Below are 17,170 nucleotides of genomic sequence, written 5' to 3' on the forward strand. Positions count from 1 at the left end.
AACCAAGTGAAATCTATCCCTGAGATACAAGAATGGTACAATAAATGCAAATCAATAAATGTGATATATCACATTAATAGAATTAAAAATACAAATTACATGGCCCTCTCCATAAGTGTAGAAAAAGCATTTGAGAAAATGCTACATCCGTTCATGATGAAAATCCTCTACAAATTGGAGTTTCTATAGAAGGAACATACCTCAACATAATAAAGGCCTTACACGACAAACCCACCACTAACAACATGCTCAACAGTGAAAGGTTGAAAGCTAGGACCAGACACAAGACAAAGATGCCCACTTTCACCAATCTTATTCAACATAGTACTGAAAGCTCTACCTTTCAGCCGCAGGGGGAAAAAATTAATTTTAAAAGGAGCATCCAAATCAGAAAGAAAGAGTGAAAATTGTCATTATTTACACCTGATATAATCGTATATGTAGGAAACTCTAAAGGCTACCCACACACACAAAATGTCAGAAAGAATAAATGAATTCAACAACATTCCAGAATACAAAATCAACACATAAACATCCACTGCATTTCTGTACACTAACAAAGAACAATCTGAAAAGAACATTTCAGTAACAATTCCACTTACAATAGCATCAAAAAGGAAAAAAATACCTAGGAATAAATTTAACTAAAGAGGTGAAAGACTTATACACTGCAAACTACAAAATGTTAATGAAAGAAATTAAAGACACAAATAAATAGAAAGACATCCCCTGTACATGGATTGCAAGACAATATTCGTACCATGTCTGTACCACCCAAAATGATACAGGGATTCATTGCTGTCCCTATTAAAATCCCGAAGATATTTTTTACAGAAATAGGAAAGACAACCCTAAAATTTACATGGAATCACAAAGCACCCTGCATAGCCAAAACCACTTTAATGAAGAAGAACTTAAACCGCAAAACTCCTAAAACAAAACATAGGGGGAAATCTTCATGACATTGGCCTTGACAATGATTTCTTGGATATGACACCAAAAGCACAAGAAAAAACATAAAAAAATAGACAATGGGACTACACTCAACTAAAAAATCTTAGTACAGCAAACACTCAACCGAGTGAAAAGGCAACCTTTGCAAAGGGAGAGATACATTCGCAAACCCTGAATCTGACAAGAAATTAATATCCAAAGTACAGAAGCTATTACTATAACTCAGTAAAAATAAATAAATAAATAACCCAATTTTAAAATGGGCAAAGGATTTAAGTAGACTTTCTCCAAAGAAACCAACATGTATATGAAAGATGCTTAATGTCACTAATCATTAGGGAAATGCAAATGAGAACCATAATGAGGCATCTCTTCACACCTGCTGGGATGACCACTATAAAAAAAAACAACAATTAGCAAGTGTTGAGAGGGTATAAAGTTTCAGTTATACAACAGGTATAAAGTTTCAGTAAAACAAAATTAAAAAGTTTCTAGAGATATGCTGTACAATGTTGTGCTTGTAGTTAACAATACTGTACTGCACACTTAAAATTTTGCTAGGGGGTAGATCTCATGACAAGTGTTCTTAATACAATTGAAAAAAGTGTTCAGTAAGCCAACCTGAAGGTGAAGGGCTCCTTTAGTTAATAGCTGGAGACCATGGAGAGCAGGGCCCCATGTGTTTTGTGACGCTCTGGTCTCGGTGAGGGAGGAGAGCAAGAAGCTAGGAAAATTCCTGGACAAGTGGAATGGGAAAACTGAGACAAGGAAATAAAATAAGGCCAAACAGTTTGAGCAACTTACAGCCAGGTGGTGAATCACAAGAACTTCTCTCCCCTATCCAAGGACACTTGAGAGTGAATGGTTTATACTTCTCCTCCCTAACTAGAAAGTACATAGTTTAAATCTCTGGTCTGGGAGATAGAGAACAGAGACCCTATTAATGTCATTTGTGCCAGCTAAACCTAAGGACAGATGAAGTTGGGGGAACAAATAACAAAAACCCCATTAAAAGCCAGACAGACCCACAATAAAAGTAAAACAGTATAGCAGACAAAAGAATATCCCAAAAACCCTCCTGCGCACTCGTTTTGACATATCAGCATATTAAAAATACTCCTGGAAAGTTGATGAATATTCTGCTGAAACCCTCCACTAAGATTCTCACCCACAGAAAAGAAAAGAAAAAAAAAAAAGATTCAAAAGCCTTCAAGACAAAGACTCAGTATAGGAGCTTACTTTAGAGTATGTCCATGCCCCTTCCCAGCTATGAACTTTTTTTTTCCTCCTAAACTCTAAGGGTCTCAAGGAGACTTGAAGCCAGGGGAGCAATGGGCAGTGACAGCTTGACCCAGGCTTACCCCCTAATCCTGTTTCCACGGCCCCCTTTCTCTGACTTCCAAGTGAGCTAACAGCAGCCCCGCCATGGCTCACTCCTTTCCTATAACTTTTCTGGAGGGCCAAAGCCACCCCATTTAGTCTCTCTCCTGTTGCTTCTTCAACCGTAAGTTTCCTCTTTGTTTCACTGTCCCCAGACTTAATAAACGTACTCTCAAAATCACCTGGACTCGTGTCGTGAAATCTTTCCTACACGAAGTCCAGAACCCACACACTTACAGGCCGGCCTGAAGCAGACCCGCTCCAGGCCAGTGCCTGTCCAGTAACACTGGCACAAGTCTCCTATCACAGTAAGTGCTCAAAAAATAGATACTGAACAAAATGAAAGCACATTTGGTCTATATTCTTAGGGATGCATTTCCACAATATATATTTTTAATTCCCAAAGGAAGGAGTGATCCAATACTTATAAACATGACTTCCTAAAATGTTGTCCTCTGAGCAAGTTTGACCTAGGCTGCTTTAAAAATGAAAATACATCCTTACTTATAATGAGAGAGAATGAAAAAAATAGCTCTTTAATAAGAAAGGAGGCAATTTCCAGATTATTTGACACAGCCCTTCTGTAAGAACCACATTTCTCACTAGAGGGAGCTCAGAACCCACTGATCAATGGCAAGAGAGGCGGAATGAAAATGCCACTTCACTTCAGGGAAAGGGGTCTGTGTGAGTAAATGTGGCATCTAATTTCAGAAGTTGGATTTTTTATATGCCAATTTTCTTCAATTACGTAATTATGTGAAAGGTGATCAATGTGTAGTTTCCTAATAGGCAATTGATATAATAAGTATTATAAGTATGGTATGGGTCTAGTAAGTGATGTTGCATTATCCTTGCTCTCGTGTGGGAAATAATTCCTAGTGTATTCATGAGAAAGTACAAATAGTATAAGGTAGTGATGATTTGGGGTACCCAGAAAGGCTGCTTGGGGAAATATAATTCTTTCTCTCTGACTGCTCTTTTCCTTTTGCCATGTATAACCCCGGGAGGCATTTACCCTTTGAAGTCACCCCTCCTTGGGGATGTCTGAGACCAGGGCTATCTGATGGCCAGTCCCAAGCCAGTGTGCACAGCAGGCTGCTCCTTCCCAGTCACCTACTACATCTCCTCAGGCACTCAGCTCAGACACGGAAGAGCCATGAAAAAGATGCTGCCGCCAGCGTGACCTTCGCTGCCAAATCCTTCCTTCCCAACAGCAGTGTTAACTCAAGACTGTGGGGAACAAAGTTTTACCTAATGCCTGGGGGGAGGGAGGGACAGCATCATATCGTAAAAGCCCCTTGTCCCTTTATCCTCTGCAAGTGGGAACTTCTTACTGGCCATCCTTACTACTTGGGTTCCAGGTCATCACCACCCCAGGCTGTATCCTTTGAAAATTTTCACATTCCTCTTTATCTTACATGACCGTTCCAGAGGATTCCAGTATGTCCTATGCATGTACAGGGTCCGGCAGGAGTAAGGCCTGCTTGAGTACAGTTGCTAGGGTAATAAGATGGGTGTAATAATTTATAGTTTTAATTTGAACATGTCACCTGAAGTGTCATATGGTGTGCTTGAGTGTGATATTGTTTTTTTACAGGATTATATGCTTATGATTTTGTAATAAAAAGGGGGTATTATTTGTGATGGACCTGTATGTCCCAGATATTATATGGAACATATTTATCCTAAAAAAATATTTCTTATTTATCTAAATTCAAATTTTACTAGACATCCTATTTTTTTTTTTCCCTAAGTATAACAACTCTAAGCATTTACTCTGCTTTCCCTGGGGTCAGAGGAGGAAACCCAGGGTTCCCGCCCCACCCTTTATTAAACAAGATCTGTCTGTTTCATGCTCTCCTATCCAGCCCATACCCAAGAAAACCACTTATCTCATTTCTCTTCCTTAGGACAAATATTTGGTTTATGTTTTAAATAGCAGAGTTTTTCTTTCTGTCTCATCACCTGTCTGTTAACATATTTGCATCCAACAAGTTAAATAGATTGTTTCCAGGTTTCAGATTAGCCTCATCCACATATCTGGTTCATTGAATTCATGTTCATTGAGTGTATACTAAGTACTAGCACATCAAGGCGAGTAAGAAAAAGGCCTGGTCGGTGGAGGCAGGGTAGTTTAAAATGAAGAGGTAAGCAGCTATTCCACATCAGCTGATGGCTCTGAACCTAGCTGAAAACACTGAAATTACATTTCAGTTGGACATGGATTTTAAACTGGTGACATTTGAAAGGAAAAAACAGCCTTCTGGAACACCATCACACTTACATTTTTCATTTAAATAAACTCCATTTGTGAGCAAAGCATCTGGAAATTTATCCCTTAAAATAATCTTTTCTATGAACCTCTTGAAAAGACTTCTTGAATTTTAAAGCCGGAAAGGAAAAGTGAAGTAAAGGGCCAATCCTAGCAAGAGCAATTAAATGAACTGAATGTTTATTTGCTCCATATGGGTGTGGTCAGAGGCACCCAAGTAACCATTGGTTTTACCAAGGGGACCAGAGACTCTGAGTTACTGTGAAGTCTCTCTCTCCCCTCCTCCTCTCCCTCTCTCTCTCTCTCTCTTCTCTTTCTCTCTCTCTCTCTGCTTAACGAATACAGTCCAAGTTTGCCTCAGCCGTCTTTCTTTGCGCATCTTTCTAAACACCCTCCTTTTTTAGATAGATTTCTTTTCGTGTGGACCAAAGCATTTAACCAGGTTCTGCTGAAGCCTGGATGCAATCATTTGATTTTTACTTATTTGTGCCCCTGTCGTTTATATGTAGATTTTACTGTTTAGGTTTCAGAAGCAATACACACACAACACACACACTTTTTGTTTGTTTGTTTTAATTCTTGTTTAGAGAGAATTTGACTTCCTCCATAAAGCAGAAAACAGCAGATTCGACTCCAGTCCAGGACGTGGGCACAGCGATTCCACGATAGTGTTTGCAGGAGAGCCTGTGAGTGCTGCTCTCCGTGGCTTTAAGTACGAGAAATCTAGGGAACTCTCTGCACCATCTGCACAAGCTCCCCTTCCAGAGCCAACACTGTCAAACCCTACACCGGAGCTCAGCCAACTCCCAGAAGACCAGGTACGCATGCGCACGGCGAAGTCGGAGTCAAGGATGCGCGGGACGGGCGCGCGCAAGCGGCTGCCCGGCGGGGGCGGGGGCGCGCGCCGGTTGGATGTCTGTGACCTGGGTTGGCTGCCCCGGAAGAGAACGTGTGCACGGCGCCCAGGTCCAAATCATGGCTCACAGGCCGAAAAGGACTTTCCGACCGCGCCGAGCCGACTCTAGTGACAGCGATGGCGCCGAGGAGCCATCTGCTGGACCTCGGGTGCCCGGGGAGCAGGCAGCCCCGGGCCCGGAGGAGGAAGGACCGCCTCCTGGAGGGGGCTGCGCAGAGGCGGCCGGACGGCCCTTTCGGGGCCGCGGCTCTCGGGGCCGGGGCTGGGGCCGGGTCTGGGCCAGTTCCCGGCGCGCCGCCCCAGCGGCTCTCCGCGCGGACGGCGGCTCGGACGCCCCAGGTGGCTTGGGACAGCAAGGTGGGCGCCCCAGGTGACGGGGTAGGGGCAGAGCGGGGAGAGGCCCGCGGGATCCCAGAGGCGTCCGCACCCCGCTGCGGACCACCAGCAGTGCTCAGTAGCGGAGATAGTAAGCTGGACGGCCCGCCGGCGAGCAACTGGCTGCGTCCCAAATCTTTGGGGGGCTGCTTGGGGGAGTAGAAGGAATCCTGTGGGGCTAGGGGCCCATCTTGACAGACGAGCCATCACCAGTTATAGCTGTAGTTAGTGCAGCACTTGATGTTGTTTTCTAACGCCCTTAGGTTGACGAAAGTTGTAGGTGCCTTTAGGAAACGTCCTCAGTTATTTTTCTAGAAAATACTTAACCAGAGTATTACACTAGAAGAATACAGGTGACAGCCTTTGAGACATCTTCTTTCACCAGTTTTCTCTTTCACCAGTTATTTGGGAAAATTGAGATAAAAGTAACTATATGTCACTAACAATACATTGATGACACTGTAGACTGTCACTAAAGGTGCAATAAAGGCATTCAATAGAATGTAGTAGCTGTAAAATACCTTTGCCTTCTTAAATACAGGATTCAAGCATCAAAAATTTGTTTACATAGAATGTATTCTAGTGTGAGTTGGGGCTTTATAAGAATGCAGTTTTTGGTTAGTCTTAAGGTAAAAAAAATGTTCTCCCCACTATCTTTAGTCCAAGTATTTTGGTGATTTCTTACTGGGTTTTCTAAACTTCTGATAACAACTTTTATTTTTATACTCCGTGTAAGTCATCTTGTCCCTGGAAAGGGAGGCGGGCGGAGGCAGGTCTGCCCCAGCCCCGACTGGAATGTGTGGGTTCTCGGCTTCATGCAGGAAAGGTCTCATGACAGGAGTCCGCGTGATTCTGAGAGCACCTTTGCGAAAGCTGGGCACAGGGAAGCAAAGCAAAGGCGTCAGATAGAAGAGGCAAGGCCACAGCAACGGGAGTGAGCGGGGACTGGGCTGCCTAGACTCACCTAAGGAAGTCACAGTGACAGAAGCGAGCCACGCTGGGCTGCGTGCACTCCGGGAACAAGTTACAGATGCAGAGGAGAGTCCTCAGAGACAGGTTCCGGGGTTGGCCTGGGACAAGCTGCCGATGCCCACTTCTCCCCTGCTTGCAAGTCTCAGGGGGACCCTTAGAGCTTGGGGTAAAGAGCGCAAAAGTATACTCTTGAAGAGAGAGATGGGAGGTGTGCAAGCAAGCTGGAGAAAGCACCATTGGATCCTTTGTCTTAAAGGTTTTTATCTGTTTTCTAAAGGTAGGCGCTTTAGAGCAGGTTATTAGCAGGTTATCAGTTGCTTGGCTTTGTTTAACTATTTGTCTCCGTTTTTCTCCACTTTTTAAGGAATTTTCCTAGCTTCTTACTATCCTGATTAATAGGGAGAATTGAGGCCAGGAGTTGCCTTTTGTTTGGCCTTCTTTAAAAAAAAGGGAGGGGGCCTTAAACATTTTGGTTTTACTAATCCCTTTATACTCTTAAAAATAAGGATCCCGACAATCTTTTGTGGATTATTTCAATTAATATTTACCATATTAAAATTAGGGTAAATTTTAATTCATTTTATAAATTAATTCTTTACAACATAAGGATAAGTAACATTTTTGTGAAAATCACTATTTTCCAAAAAATACTGAGTGGCATTGTTTTCAATTTGCAGATCTCTTTAGTGTGTGGCTTAATGGAAAACAGCTCAATTCTCAAAGCTGCTTCTGCATTCAATCTGTTGTGATACACAGTTTCATTTGCAGTGTATGAAGCAAATCATAAATAGGTGATTAAGAGGAGTACTTAATAGCCTTTTTAAAATCATTGAGGGTGTTTTGCTTCAATGTTACAACAGAACTCAGGTAAAGTTTTCTTAAAGGTAGTTTGCAACATAGAAGGTAAAACTATCAAGTTTTTTTGTACTTCATTACATTAAAATACACTGATGATTTTTAATGGATTTTCACCCATGCATGATTGATAACATGTTTGACTATTTGGAAAGTATTGGTTTACTGAGTTTACAGATATTGCAGATATTGGTGTATTTTATGACTCCATATAAAAAAAAAGCCATTAACGTTACTATTGATATAATCAGTCGGTTTTCTAAAATTCTAGTTTTCACTTGAAATCTCTTAATTTCTGAAGTGATAGGCACAACTTTGCTCACTTTTGTGAAAATGTTTGATATAGGTATTCAGATATCCATGTCTGAGTAACTAGAGTTTGTCAGTTCTAGTAAACTGCTGTTCCTCCTGGAAGGCAGAGGCTGCTCCAGCGTGCAGCTCATCACCCAGGTGCTTTTCCTTGAGGCAGCCACTGCATTATTGCATTTCAGTACATCCGAGAACTGCTTTGCGTATGTTTCCATTTTGTTCCCCAGATTATTAAAAAGATTTTTCTACGGGTCAAGATTTAATAAAATTAATCATTTTTATTGCTTTATTAAGGACCACAAGTGAAACTTTTTTTTTCCTGCCAGTGCATGGTAGCGAACACACAAGAAGCACACAATGGTAGCTACGTTAGATTGGTGTCACTGTCCTGAATCGTGTTAAGAGGCCAGCACTTTTAACCACCATCGCTTTTGCTTCATTGTATAAATATCAACAGAGCATTAAGGGCAAGTAAAATGTTACTATTGTGATGGAAGTAGTTCTGACTTGACAGACCCTCTGAGAGGGCCCCAGGGACCCGTCTGTTGATGGACTGCCCTGTGAGAACCACTGCTCTGGCATTTGTTCATCAGCCTGGAAAATGAGGAGGAGTTGTCATAAGTACCAGTGACTAGAAAGATGGAAGCTGCAGCTGTATTCCTTTGTCTTTTAAGTTTGATCTTACTCCAGACTTTTTTTTTTTTTAATTATATTTAGGTCTAATTAAGGGAAATTTTTAAGACAAAGAGTACTATTTATGTAATCTTAAATGGTAAGATTATTAATAAAACTTACAAAATAATTGTGAATTAACATATCCTTTCTTGGCAAATATCATGAATTCCTTTATATTTTGCTCATTTAATTCTCAAAATAGCTTTTTAGGTGTTATCTCTTAATGCTATCTTTGTTTTTTTTTTTTTTTTTTTTTTTTTTTTTTTTTTTTTTTTTTTGCTATCTTTGTTTAATAGGTTAATTGTCAGGCTAGGTGTCCTTCCCAAAATCACCTAATGGAAATAGATCCATAATTGATTTAAGACTACAGTGCTCATTACAGTAATTCTTGCCACCAGCCTTGAACATGACATAATATAGAAAGAGCCTACATTCTAGAGTTGGGTGAAATTTAGTTGAGAGCCCTGCTTCCCCACTCGTTAAGTTTGTGACATTAGACATGTTATTTAGCCTCTTCAATCCTGATGAAAACATGAGTTCTCCTCATTAATAGCATTTATTGATACTTTATAGAAATGTGATAAATGAAATAATCCTGATAAAGCAGACTCCAACGTACCTAACACATACTAAGTATGCATTTATTTTTTTCTTTTTCTGCTTATTCACTACAATATTTTTGTGTGTGTTTTGTTTTTTTCTCTAATGTTCCCTTCCCTCTTCTCATTACATCATGTAAAGGAGTATTTTACTAGATAAACTGATAGTACAAATAGGGTAAATCTTTGTACATTTTTTAGACCATCCATCGGTTTCAGAAATAATGGAAGTTGGAGAAAGGCCTGTATATCTACTTCACATATTTGGAGTAAAATTAGAACACCATAGTATACATATGCCATGTGTTGCTCAGAATTTTAGTTATGGATTCCAGCATCCTGACTCTCTCTTGTTATGTTCAAAAATATTCTGTTAGAATCCAGAACAGTTGATCTTTCAACAGATGAAGAGGATGGACCACAACATGCCTCAGGAAGTAAGGATGACCAGAGTTCGTCTGCCAGCAGCGCTAGCACTCTGGAAGAAGAATTTTCATCAATAGGTTGGTAATTTTGTAAGTTTTTTAAGAATTTTATTTCTAATATCACTATTTTTCCATACCAGTGATCTTATATTAATAACATAAGCTCTAGTAAAGTATGGGGCAAGTAGTTATTACTAATGATGGTCAAAGTTTCTATATTGATTGTCATTTCCATTACATATCATACGTAGGGTCAGACAGCTTATAAGAGGCCCAGCTAAGATTCTGACCCAGTCACTCTGCCCCAAAGCCTATGTTCTTAACCACTGTGCTATATTGGGTAATTCACGCCCATATCTCAAGGATGGTAAGAATTTGTCAGTAAGGAAGTCTGAGGTACAGGATGTAGCTTTCATAGAACTCTAGGAGAGAGAACGTAGCATGTGTAGGGAAGTAAAAATAGTTGTTGGAGTGAAAATATTTAGTTGGAGTGTAAGAAACAGGAACAAAAAGTAATCAAGCAGAGGGACAAATTGGAGTCAGGCAGAATAGGGCTTGGGAGAACTACTGAAAATCTTATATAACTAGATAACATGACCATTTTTGTGTTTTAGAAAAATCAGTCCAGTTCAGGGGTTGGCAAATTACTGCCTACAGGCCAAATCTAGCCCACCACCTGCTTTTGTAAATACAGTTTTTGTGGCCACACTCATTCAGTTACGTGTTTTCTGGGGCTGCTTTTGCACGGCAGAGTTGAGGCACTGACAGAGACTTTACGGCACATGAAGCCCAAAATGCCTTTTACTCTAGCTCAAGGGTTCATAAGTTGTCCCGTGTGCTCTTTTTCAGTCTCATGAAACCTAAAACCACTTCTGAGAAAATAAGTAAAATACATAGCTTTAAAAAGGAAACAAATGAATTTGAAATATAATAGTTAACATGTATTTTAAAAGTGCTGTATTAACTTATTAAATAGCAAGAACCAGTAGCTCTTGTAGTTTTTTTTCCTTATACAGGTTTACAAGGTACAGATACTTAGTGAAGAAGCCCAGTAGACAAGTGCAGCCTTGGCTAGACTCTGGCTACAGTGCTGTCCTGTGGAACTTTCTGTGATGGTGTAAAAACTCTGTACCTTCACTATCCAGTACATTGGCTGCTAACCACATGTGCCCATGGAGGTCTTGAAATGTGGCTGGACCAACTAAGGAACTGGGTTTTCATTTGATTGAACTTAAATAGTCACGTAGGGCAAGCGGTCACTGCATTGAGCAGTGCCGCTGTAGAAGACGGTGGGTTAGACAGTGTAAGACAGTAACTGTAAAGCGGTGCAGCACTGAGCACCCAAGGAAAGAAGGCAGGTTGGGAAAGTGTGGGGTAGTTTTTCACTGTAGTGACTGAGGTGTTGCTGGCATGGAGCGCCCGCGAGCAAGCGATAACGAATGTCTTGCAGGGCGCAGGACAGCTCAGCACAGTAAGGATTATCCCTCCGCAAATGCCCCTTGGAGAAGCACTGAGTGGAAGTTGAAAACTTGTTCTGTGAGGAACACTTCTTTTCTTTCTGACGGAGAAAAGATGTCGAGGGAATATAAGTTTAAGGACTGGTATGTGGAAGGAGTACATTTATTTTTTCAGATGATAGAACTATTAGAATGATCCAGTAACAGGATATTTGTCTTGAGACGTTCAGTGTTACAGAGACTCCCTGTTACCAGTGGGACATGGTATTTAACCTCTACCCCTTAGACAGGATATAAAATTTATTTATGAGTTAAAAATCCATAAAAACATTTTGTGTTACTATAGAGCAGTATGCTTACTTTATTAATTAATCCCGTTTGCCCAGCTTCTGCTCTGTGGGAACCCTTGAGCTATGTGCTGGATATAGACAGGACAGGATAGAGAACTCTTTTTCTCTTGAGTTTTTACTTTATTGCTGCTTAAGAGGATTAGCTTTATATAGCACTGATTTAATGTATCTCACCAGTAAGTCCATTCATTGTGATTTATTAATTAAATCTTACCGAGTCATTTTCAGGTGACTCACTTCCAACTCAAGTATTTCTGTTTCTGCTTTCATACACTTGAGTATTTAAACCTAAGTGCATCATCTTAACCTGGTTGCACATTAAAATCCCCTATGGGCTCAGATCAACTGAGTACGGATAAGACAAAATGTAGAACCCTCTGGCATGACATTACAATCAACATTTCTTTTTTTTTTGGAGTAGTTATTCAGCAGTTAAGAGTCCGGTGCACTATGTGATTTTCCCCACATATTTTAACATTATCCACAAGGAAAGCATGCAGCTGCAACTGTTAAATACTTCGGGAGGATGAAGGGACACCTGACCTGTATCATGGTCCTGAATAAGTACTCATCTATAAAAAGTAAATCATTTGATTTGATATTCCTTGTTTTGGTTTTTTTGTTTGTTTTGTTTTTTAATCCTCACCTAAGGATATGTTCATTGATTTTAGAGCCAGAGGAAGGGGTAGAGAGAGAGAAACATCTGTATGAGAGAGAAACATCAATCAGTTGCCTCCTGTATGTGCCCAGACTGGGGATCGAACCCACATCCTTTTGGTGCATGGGATGATACTGCAACCAACTGAGCCACCAGCCAGGGTGATATTCCTTGTTTTTAATGAACATATATTGGTTTCTAGTGATCACCACTTACTGTTTCATAATTAATTCAAGTACTTTGTGATTTCCTTAGTACTAGTCATCATACATACTGGTCTGTGATTTCTAAAATCTGTCTTTTTTTTTCTGTTTCAAAAATTGGAATATTTCTAGCCCTGGCCAGGTAGCTCAGTTGGTTAGAGCATCATCCTGCTATGCCAAGGTTATAGGTTCAGTCCCTAGTGGAATATGTGAAAAAATCAACCGATGATTGCATAAATAAGTGGAACAACAAATAGACGTCTCTCTCTTGCTCTCCCTATCCCTTTTCCCCTTCCTCTCTCTCTAAAACGAATAAGTAAAATTTTTTTAAAACATTGAAACAATTCTGCTTCTCTAACAATATGATATTTTTTCTATTTATTTTTGAAGGAATTTGGACCATGTGGGAAAGATACACTAATTAATATTTCAAAATGCTTGAAATAGTGAGAATATCTCTTGCCATTTTGTTTAACCTTAGCATTTTACTTAAGAAACCATTTCTTCCCACAGCATAAAGATTAATTTCAGCTTAGATCATGCATGAAGAAACTTGTTTTGAATTGGAAGAGTCCATATTAATAAGTTTTATACTCTATAAAATAAAAAATAAAAAGACTATTAAAAGTGGTTATCTTTTAATTCTCTCATTCATCTGATACTTTTTCATTCAATTCATTTAAAGATAAATTTTAATAATTAAATAAAATTTTTTCTCCAAAATAATTTTCTTCCATTACTGATGAAGATTTTGAGCCATTTACATTCATATCAAAATAGTAAAAAAATTACAGAACTGGCATCATTTTTTTATTTAAATATGAGGAATATTTATTTCTGTTGGTGCTTGGTTTTCAGTATCCTCCTCTTCGTTTCTTTCAGTAAATATCCCTGATGCAGCTTTCATTCAGGCAGCCCGCAGGAAACGTGAATTGGCCAGGGCCCGACAGGACTATATATCTTTGGATGTCAAACACCCTTCCACCTTCTCCGACACGCAGGAAGACAGTGAGGAAGATCCTGAGAGTGGACCTGATGACCATGAAAAGAGAATACCGTTTGCTCCAAAGCCCCAAACACTTAAACAAAGAATTGCCGAAGAAACAAGTACATATTTAATTTACTTACAATATATGACCATTGAGGCTTGTTTGCTAGAATATAATATTACGGTAAAACTTCCATAGAAACATAATGTAGTGTCTCCTATTCTAAAGGGTATTAAAGTTGATTTTTATTTAATACCAATGTGGTCGATGACATTAAGCCTCTAAAAGACACATCTGTATCGAAGTGTTATCAAAGGGTATGTGTAATGTTTTCACTGTTATCTAATTTCCACTTGATGCTCTTGGCTGGGTAAAAAATATCACAGTCTTATTTTTAGTATTGAAAATTTACTCTCACCTTTATAAAGACTTTTTTTTTTTTTTTAACATGGAAGCATGTACAAGAATTTTAGGTATTGAAATCTTCCCTGCTATAGTAAAAGATTTCCTCAACCTATAATCTTTAGCTCTCAAAAAAACTATTTTCACTTATAAACTATTATATTTTACTAATTTTTTGTCAGTTCAAATAGTATTATTTCAGAATGAGATTTGGTTCCTTATAACCCCAAAATTATTTTTAAATATTTAGATTCTCAAGTAGAATTGAGAAACTCTGAAAAAGGAAGCAAAATATTTCTTTTTTTTCCAAGCTTTTTTGATGGGTCTAGTGTTTTGAGTGGGACAATTTGGTGACAAACGCAGTTTCTGGAGTTAAATTGATGGATTCAGTTCCCAGCTTCAACATATCCTCAGGCAAGTTATTTAACCTTGTGATATCTGAGATTCCTCATTTATAAAATGAGGGTAATAATAGTGCCCTATTCCCAGAATTATTGTGAAGAATAAGTTAACACAAGCAAAAAGCTGCTAAGCCAGCACATTATAAGCCTGTCAAAAATGTCAGCTACTGTATTAAAAAGGGGAAAATATTGAATACTTATACATGAACTGTTTTTTTTCCCCCTAGCAACCAGAAGTGAAGAAACAAGTGAAGAAAGTCAGGAAGATGAAAATCAAGATATTTGGGAACAACAGCAAATGAGGAAAGCTGTGAAAATCACAGAGGTAACCATTCTCTTATATCATGTGCATTAGTTTCCTGTGACAGCTCTAACAAATTCCCACCAGTGTGATGGCTTAAAGCGAGAGACATTGACTCTGACAGTCGTGGAGCCTAGAAGTCTGGAGTCAAGATGTCAGCAGGGCTGGCTCCCTTTGGATGCTCTAGAGGAGAATCCCTCGTCTGCCTTTTCCATGTCTGGTCACTCTAGGTGTTCTTGGTCTGTGACTGCATTTCTCCTTTGCCTCATTCACAAGGCCTTCTTCTCTCTGCTTCTACACTGTGTGTGTCTCCGATAAGGACACTTGATGGATTTAGGGCCCACTTGGTAATTCAGGATACTCTCATCTTGAGATGCTTCACTTAATTGCACCCACAAAGACCCTTTTCCCAAATAAGGTCCTGTTTGCAAGTTCCAGGGGTTAGAACACAGACATATCTTTTAGGAGACCATCATTTAACCACTACACTATGTATATACACTATACATTTAGCCATTATGTGTATATGTATATGTGTGTGTGTGTGTGTGTGTGTGTGTATGTTTTTCCAAATAGATTTTGAACACCTTCCACATATTTATTATAAGCCACTTCAGAGTGGCTAAAGATATCTTTGTTATCTTTAATTGTATAGCAACTAACAGTATATAGTAAATAATAAGTTGCTTAAACATAAACTATAAACAAATAGTGAGGTTTAAAACAAAACTCACAGTGAAAAAGAATATTTATTGTCTTTGGGGTTAGAAGTTCTGGATTTGGGTTCTGACACTACCACTAAAGCATACATTCTGTGAGGTTAAGAATTGTTAACTATTTTGTTTAGTGGTACATCCCACAGTGCCTAATGTTGTGGGTGCCCTATAAATATTTATATGACTTTGAGCAAATCACTTAATTTTTCTAAATCTCAGTTTTCTCCTCAATGAAATGGGAATGATAATGTTACCTAACTGAGTAGGTTGTAATGCTCATAATGATCTAAATAGCAGTGCTTATAACTTGTACAATAGTTTACAAATACATGGTTTTATTTAATCTTTCTAATGAGAATGCTTTGAAAGATTATTTGCTCCTTTAGGTAAGAAAGTATTGTAAAATCTCCATGTCATTAAAACTAAAAGAACTGAGTAAAGGTAGGCCTTTGGTTGTAATTTAGAAATCTCCGAACAGAGAAATGATTTAGACCAGCGGTCCCCAACCTTTTTGGCACCAGGGACCGGTTTTGTGGAACATGATTTTCCCATGGCAGGGTGGGGAGGGGAGGGAAGGGAAGAGATGGTGGGATGGCTTCAGTATGATTCAGCTGCATCTCATGCAGGCTCACCTCCAGCTGTGCAGCCCCATTCCTGACAGGCTGTGGACTGGTACAGGCGCGCAGCCCGGTAGTTTGGGACCCCTGTTTAGAGAACTGTTTTATGACTATAAATACTTTGGGGGGAAAAAGCATGCTATAGTTCCTACTCATAATTGCTCAAATTTGCATAATTCCTTTTTACTTTAGATGGTCAACGTAAGAAACATCCAAACCTGTAAAAATTTTTGTGACTATTTGAGTCAATCTGACAACAGTTGCTGGGAAGCAAAATCTCAGCAGATTGAGATTTTTGTTCCTGAGAATAGCAGTTATGCACCTTATTTTATACATAACGATCAAAGGGGAGGTATAAGGGGGTTACATGAAATCCATTGGTGATAGATTAGGGAGGTAAGAGAAAGCAAAGCAGGGAAATCTCTGGCATTAGATAAAAAGTAAAACAAATAGACACATACTTCTTTTACATTTGTAGGTATAGGACAGTTAACAGTCAGCAATTAACTGATTAAAATAACAGTGAGGGAATTTGTGGTCTCTGCTCTGGAGAGATGGTTGTGCTTTGAGGGGGCCAGAAAAATGGAAATTACTTTGATATTCCAAACATATGTTATCTTAGATGCAAAAAGATGACATGCTCAGTTTAGGTGAAGATTGATCTTTGTTAGGGAAAAACACCACCGTAGGACACGCTACCCACCATGAACTGCTCTTAGTTAGGAAGTTTCAATTTCAGACCGTCCTGTGTGGTTACTTTGGCTTCTGAGTTTGTGAGGCCGCCATGCAGGCCTCCCCTGAGCTTGTCGGGGTTACTGTGTGGCTCCCTTTTTTGTCCACAAGAAAGAAAGCTGGCTTTAAAATACACTGAGAACCAAACTTTGTGAAAAATAAGATTTCATAATTTGCCTCTTACACATTAACTTAAAAGTTCTAAATTTTAAAACTGTAAGAGTTTTGAAAATATTTTATTGTACTTAGGAAAAATGTCAGTGTCATGGAATTTTGAGCTGATGAAATCTTCAAGTATATAATCTGCTTTTATGCTATTAATAATTGTGAGGTTAATGAACGTTGAAAACAACACTGATTTTTATATTATTTTTAGGGAAGAGACATAGATCTTTCTTCCCACAGCAGTGAATTTCAAACAGTGAAGAAGTTTGATACTTCCGTTTCATTCCCACCTGTAAATTTAGAAGTTATAAAGAAGCAATTAAATACTAGGTAAGTAATAATCATATTAAAATTTATATGTATCCTAGATATTTAACAGTGAAAAAATTAGCACTAACTATATAATCTTTTAAACTGTTAATATATTAATCTTAAACAGATTTTTAG

General features: G+C 39.0%; 1 protein-coding gene across 8 annotated transcripts in view; it reads left to right on the plus strand.

The window, feature by feature from the left end:
- Positions 1 to 5,554: 5,554 nt before the first annotated feature.
- Positions 5,555 to 17,170, plus strand: part of GCFC2 (GC-rich sequence DNA-binding factor 2) — a 35,284-nt gene continuing 23,668 nt past the window's right edge. For 6 of the 8 annotated variants that reach the window (XR_011651233.1, XR_008426912.2, XM_053924807.2 and 3 more), the window contains exons 1-5: positions 5,555 to 5,879; positions 9,685 to 9,810; positions 13,283 to 13,507; positions 14,420 to 14,517; positions 16,935 to 17,053. Coding sequence is in view for 6 of the 8 variants with exons in the window: in XM_053924807.2 (XP_053780782.1) it covers positions 5,582 to 5,879; positions 9,685 to 9,810; positions 13,283 to 13,507; positions 14,420 to 14,517; positions 16,935 to 17,053 (866 nt within the window). In the remaining 2 variants the exon portion in view is untranslated. Of the gene's footprint in view, positions 5,880 to 9,684; positions 9,811 to 11,684; positions 12,121 to 13,282; positions 13,508 to 14,419; positions 14,518 to 16,934; positions 17,054 to 17,170 lie in introns of those variants that run through there. The other 2 variants (XM_053924809.2, XM_045193822.3) reach the window with 2 other exon arrangements.

This window comes from Desmodus rotundus, chromosome 5 (genome assembly GCF_022682495.2).
Source record: "Desmodus rotundus isolate HL8 chromosome 5, HLdesRot8A.1, whole genome shotgun sequence".
NCBI lineage: Eukaryota > Metazoa > Chordata > Mammalia > Chiroptera > Phyllostomidae > Desmodus > Desmodus rotundus.